At 54.1% G+C, this 6000-nt stretch overlaps 1 protein-coding gene across 1 annotated transcript in view; it reads right to left on the reverse strand.

Annotated features, from left to right (window-relative positions):
* MAML2 (mastermind like transcriptional coactivator 2) overlaps positions 1 to 2115 on the reverse strand; it is a 207149-nt gene extending 205034 nt beyond the window's left edge. The window contains exon 1 of the mRNA XM_082762360.1: positions 376 to 2115. Coding sequence (XP_082618486.1) covers positions 376 to 834 — 459 coding nt within the window. The 5' untranslated portion in view covers positions 835 to 2115. The remainder of the gene's footprint in view (positions 1 to 375) is intronic.
* Between the last annotated feature and the right edge of the window lie 3885 nt (positions 2116 to 6000).

Here is a 6000-nt window from a genome sequence, read left to right on the forward strand (position 1 = left end):
TGGCACCAGGGGTGTCACCTCCTGGCGGGACATCATGAGGGGGCACTCAGGAGACTTTTCCAGGGGTGTCACTGCCCCGGCGGCAAGGACACAACGAGGAACATTAGCACCTGTGACCCACACCAGGCTTGTCACCGCCAGGTGGGACACCACGAGGGCTGTCACCACCGTGGCGGCGAGGGACTTGAACCACACCTGGCGTGTCCCCTCGCGGCAGGACATCACCAGGACACTCCTGGGGGTGTCACCACCACCGAGCACACACGAAGCACACCACCACCACCCCTCTCCCACCACCCTCACCCCTCCCCGCCTCAGGGCCGGGGCTGCCCCCATCCCGCCCCCCTCCGCCCGTCAGGGGGCGCCGTGACTCACCGCCAGCAGGGCCGATGCTCGCTGCTCCCCCGCCGCCTGCTCCCCGTTGGCGCCGCCGTTGCTGAGGAGGTGCTGGTGGTAGTCGGGGGGCGCGGCGGCGGCGGCGGCGGAGGACGGGGCGGCCGCTCCTCCTCCTCCTCCTCCTCCACCTCCTCCTCCTCCTCCTCCTCCTGCGGCCGCCTTGGGGTGCTTGGCGGCCTTGCGGGCCCCCTGCCCCTGCTGCACGAGGTGGAGGAGCTGCAAGGTGCTCTCCCGCTCGCGGTCGGAGCTCTCGGCGCGGCCCCGCTCGTAGCGCCCCTCGCAGCTGAGGTGGTGCTGGCGGCACACGGCGATGCGGGCCCGCAGCCGCTCCACGATGGCGCTGTGGACCCGGGGGGCCGCCGGGCCGCCCCCGCCGCCCCCCAGCAGCCCGGCCCCCAGCCCCGCGGCTTGGGCTTGGGGGGGAGCCGTGTCGCCCATCGCCGCCTCAGCGCCGCATGGAGCGGGGAAGGCAGGGGGGGAGGCCCCGCGACCCCACACCGCCGAGGGGGGCCGAGAGACCCCCCCGCCGCCCCGTCCCCCCTCGAGCCGGGGGTGGTGTTTTTGGGGGGAGAAAAAAAAAAAAAAAAAAAAGGGAAAAACAGGGGAGGGGGGGGGTGCTAGGGACGAGCCACCATCGGCCGAGGGGGTCGGGGGTGAAAGGGGAGGGATGGGGGTCTATGGGGGGGTGGGGGGAGCAGGCGGGAGAAGGGGGAAAAAAAATTAAAAAATTAGAAAATTAACCCGCTGACTCCAAAAGGGATCCCCGGGCGAAAGGAGATCCCCCTGGGGAAGGAGTGGGGCTTGGCAGGTTTATTGGTTTTATTTCATTCCGGGGGCCGGGGGGGGGGTCGCTCCTTCAGGGGGAGATTCAGGCAGGGGAAAAGGGGTCGCGGGGCTCAGCGGCACGGAGCCGACCCCCCCCCCCCTCCCCAGCCACCCCCCTCCAAAATCTTCTCCGCGGCCGGTGCAGCGGGTGTCTCGTTGGCTTGTTGTTGGTATTTGTATAAAGTCCTCCGTGGATGTGCAAATAGCCGGGAGAGGAGGAGGAGGAGGAGGAGGAGGAGGAGAGGCTGGGGTTACTTTGGTCTTTGTGCGGGATCCGTTCTCCTGCTCGCTCCGCGCCGGCCGCTCCTGGCTCTCGGTGCGGGCTCCGAGGGGCTGCAGCCCAGGGGCAGCTCCGGGAGCCGGGGGGACGGAGCCCAGCTCGGGAACAATGTCAGGCAGCGGGCTGCCAGAGCACGCCTCGCCTCCGCTTAATCCAGCCGCTGGGTAAAATCCGTCTTGCTTTCAGCGCTCCTTTCCCCCCCTCTTAGCAATAAAGCAGCGAGCCGCCAACCCGAGGCAGAGAACTCTTCTCGCATACTTTCCCTTCGGCTCCCGGCGAGCGAATAGTTTCAAGTACAGTTTCAAGAAAAGCACGGCAAAAAAAAAAAAAATAATAATAATAATAAAAAAATACAGAACCACCAACCAACCCTTCAAACGGCGATCACGAACGGCGAGTTGCACTTACAAACTTCCAGCATTTTGCCCCCGGCACGCTCCGGCCACTTTTCCTTTGTGTTTTTTTTTGTATATTCCATCCCCGGCTGAGGGTTGGGGGGGGGGGGTGTTGGGTTTGGCGGTGGGTGCCGCCCGCTCGCTGCCTCTCTCTCTCTCTCCGCTCGCCTCCGGCTGCCGGAGCTGCCGGCGCTGCCCGTGGCCCGCGGTGCGTGCGGGGCCGCGGTGCGGGGCGCTGCGGGGGCGGGGGGCGGGTGGCACCGAGCGGCCGGGCCGAGCGCCGGAGCCTCCCAGCGGCCGCGCAGGGGAGGGAGGCAGGCGGGGAAGGAGAGGGAAATGTCGCCCCGCCGACCTCAGCCCGAGGTGGGGAAGGGGTGGGAGGTGGGCAGCCGGCTGGGGGGGGGGATCTGGGTGCTGGGAGAGGGTGGTTTGCGCTGGGAAGGGGAAAGGGGGGGGGGTGTAAGGGAAGGTTTGGGGAGGGGAGGCTCTGGTGGGAGCTTTTTGGGTGTCTGGCACTTTGCTTCCTTCCTGGGAAAGTCACAGCCTTGGTGCTTCTCTTTGCTGTCTCCTCGGATTTAAAAGCCCTCCGGGATCATCCGGTCCAACCACCCCCCTACCACTGCTGTCACCCACTGGACCATGTCCCTAAGCTCCAGGTCCAAACTTTCCTTCAAACACCCCAGGGACGGTGACTCCACCACCTCCCTGGGCAACCCGTCCCAATGCCTGACTGCTCTTTCTGTCTCCTCATTTCCAACCTGAACCTCCCCTGGCACAACTTGAGGCCATTCCCTCTAGTCCTAGCAGTGGTTACCTGTGAGAAGCGGTCGACTCTCAGCTCCCCACAGCTCCTTTCAGGTGGTTGTAGAGGGCAATGAGGTCTCCGCTGAGCCTCCTCTTCTCCAGACTAAAACCAGGGGTGGCCAAGTGGCCCCGACACCATCCAGGCTGCAACCAGCAGCCAACAGGTTCCCCGTGTTGCTGCAGGTGAGCCGTGAAGGAGGACACAGGAATAGCTGGGAGCTGGTCAGGTTTATTAAAGCTACACACCATTGTGCCACCACGGGGACACCTCTTTGGGAATAAAAATGGCCCTAAGCATACGGAGACACAAGCCTGATGCAAAAGCGCCAAGCTTTCAGTCCTAACACAAGACCTTTCAGGACCCCACAGCCCCTAACACAAGGACACATTGTCTCATTTGATGAGTCGGCCCATCAGAAAACCACGCCAATTCCATTACACCATACCGAGAGCAGCAAGCTGAGGATGAGGAACAACTAACAGTGACCCTTTCAGGTGTTTTTATCTCCCGAAGTCCTGCTCACAACCCCTTTGAATGCCACTGATAAAACGACACAGTCCTTAAACTCACCCCAAACACACAGACAACACACAGCGCTGGGCATATGGGAAACATTTGTGTGACCCCCATCTCCTCCAGGTTGCACCAAAACACCTGTGTGGGTTCCCAGGACCTGGGTGTTTGGGCCCATGTCTGTCCCAGCAAAGACTTCGCTTCCTAACTGCGGGGTGGTGTCCGCGGGCGCCAGGTTTGGGGATGTGCTGCGTTCAGAGGAAGGCATTATTGCTAACAGGAAAAAGGGATTTTTTTGCTTAACCTTGAACAACTGAGGAAGAGTGGGTTATTATTTGATACGTAATGGTAGCTTGCATCTGTTGAGAACAATGGGCTGGCACTGGGGGAAAAAAATGGACGTTTTTCTGTTTGTAAAATAATAGACAATGTTACCTTTGCTTCAGGCCTCTCTGGGGCTTTTATTCATTCGTTACAGCTCAGATGTCACTGCTGAGTTTAGGAGGGTCAGCCACAGACCGTACGTGTCACATTAACACAAATCTCGTGAAAAATAAGCAAGGGCACTTCAAATGACATCTTGATGGGGGTTTCGAAGTTGCTGTGGGCACACGAAAGCGATGGTGCTGCCCAGGGAGATACCTGGGTAGCTGCAGGAATCCTCTCTCCTGTGAGTTTCTGCAGATCTCAGAGAACGGTCTTTCAAAACAAAGATTCTTGAGCTGTAACTTTAGATGTCTAAGATTCACTTTTTGCTAAGCAGCATCTGATGTGTTTTGTGGTTTAATACAGACCGCTTCCAGGGCGAGAGACGGCTTGGTTGCAGGGCTGCGAGTCCCCAGCCGCGCAATACACAGCAAAGACTGCCCCTGGTGTTTCTGAGAAGGAAATACCCGAAATCCATCCTTCAGCTTCACAACTTTTGTCCGGGAGACGCTGCCGAATGCTACCAGCTCCTGTAAACAGGTATCATTTTTGGGACCGGCTACTTGTCGGTTTTCTTAAAAGCAGACGGTTCTGAACATGATCCTAACGTCACTTGTGATCGTGTCATATGTGTGCTCATAAAACCACACGAGATGAAACATTAACATAATGGGTCCTGAATAATTCATTACTTTTATCCCCTATGCCAACATCTGTGACCTCTTGAAATGATACTGTAGGCTTATGTGAGCTGTCATCCTTGAGTATTTTTCCGTGTGAATTTGCTCCTGCTGCTGCAGCTCTGAGTTTCCCAAGCCAGCAGCCCCCACTGGGTGAGCAAACCTTTCCTGCTCCTGGCTTCTCGGCCGGGACTTCTCACCGTGGAAGTCCCATTGTGCTGATAACTTACCAAAAATTGAAGAAAATGACTACGCTGAACCTCTGTCGCCTAAAAACGTGAGTCCACGCCTAAATCTAGGCACACACCTTGTTCGTCTCTGTTTAGAAATCACGTATCAAAGCCCTTCAAAGTTGTATTAACTCCACCAAAATGGCATGTGTTTAATAACTGTCCTGTGGAAGACTAACTAGGGCTATACATTTTCAGCCATTCCCATTATTTGTTTTTCAGAGGGTTCTTAGCCATTTTGAATGACTACTGCTATAAATAATGTGATAAATGTACTTGCAGCTGGGCACGCTGTTAGGATGCACTGTGCAGCTCGCCTGCTCAATTGCTAAGCTTTGGAGCAGAATCTGACTGCACCTGGGTCACTTTTCATGTCCTCAAAGTCTGGGCACAAGGCTCTGTGTAAACTGTAAAATAAGCCATCTTGAACACACACACACACACACACACCTTTTTGAATTAAGAATACAATTTGCAGAAAAGTGTAAAGAAACTGTGTCTATATGTTAATAAATAACAGGGAAAACAAACAAACAAACAAAATAAAAACAACCCATACCATCCCTTATTACCGAGAAAAATACCCAAATTCACATAAACTATTCAGGGAAGTGTAGCCCACGAAGGGGGCATTATCATCAGGCTCTTTCAATACCACTTCACATATTTCTCACATTATTCCTTGGCCCATCAATCATATTTTCTGTCTTTCTTTTGTCTCACCTCGAAATTCAGATTAGAACTTGATCTTTATTATTTCTCAAAGCAGAATCAGCAAGTCGTCTTAATAAAGTATATTTCATGCGTGCCGGGTATTTCTCTTGGAGTGGTGCTGTATGTACATGTGTTTATCTAACACACCCACTCTGTTTATCCAGGAAGACTTAAAGAAGGATAAAACTACAAGCCTTTATTTATCCAAATAAAAGTAAACTAGAGGAGTTAAGCATGGGAATTGCCTGTAATTGCCTGCTGAACTACTAGAAATAGCTGCTTTTGGAAAACAGAAGCTTTCACTGTCTAATAAAAGGAAAAAAAAAAGAAAAAAGAAAAAGGCAGCATCAGCTATCTACTATTAGTGAAGTTTGCCATTCCACTTGATCCACAAATGATTTTTTTTTCCCGAAAACTGAGGGACAAGGGAAGAAAAACAACTTCTTTTCAAACTTCCCTGCAAGAATTGGACACAGAATATAGACCATAAAGGGCCTCATCTCCCAAAAGCACACCACATTTGTAAGGCTGATCCCATGCATAAGCATCGCGTATGAATTTTGTCATTATCATAGTCCCGGGCTACAAAACTTCAACTAGATCAGATTATTCAAACACTACAGGAGCTAAAGTAATTTCCAAGTATGATCATTAATCACCTGTTCCAAGTCTAATCACATACTGATCTTTCTTCATTGTTCCATGAAGACAGCTACTTTATCTTAATTAGAGCTAC

Source organism: Aythya marila (genome assembly GCF_965140915.1).
Source record: "Aythya marila genome assembly, chromosome: 1".
Taxonomy (NCBI): domain Eukaryota; kingdom Metazoa; phylum Chordata; class Aves; order Anseriformes; family Anatidae; genus Aythya; species Aythya marila.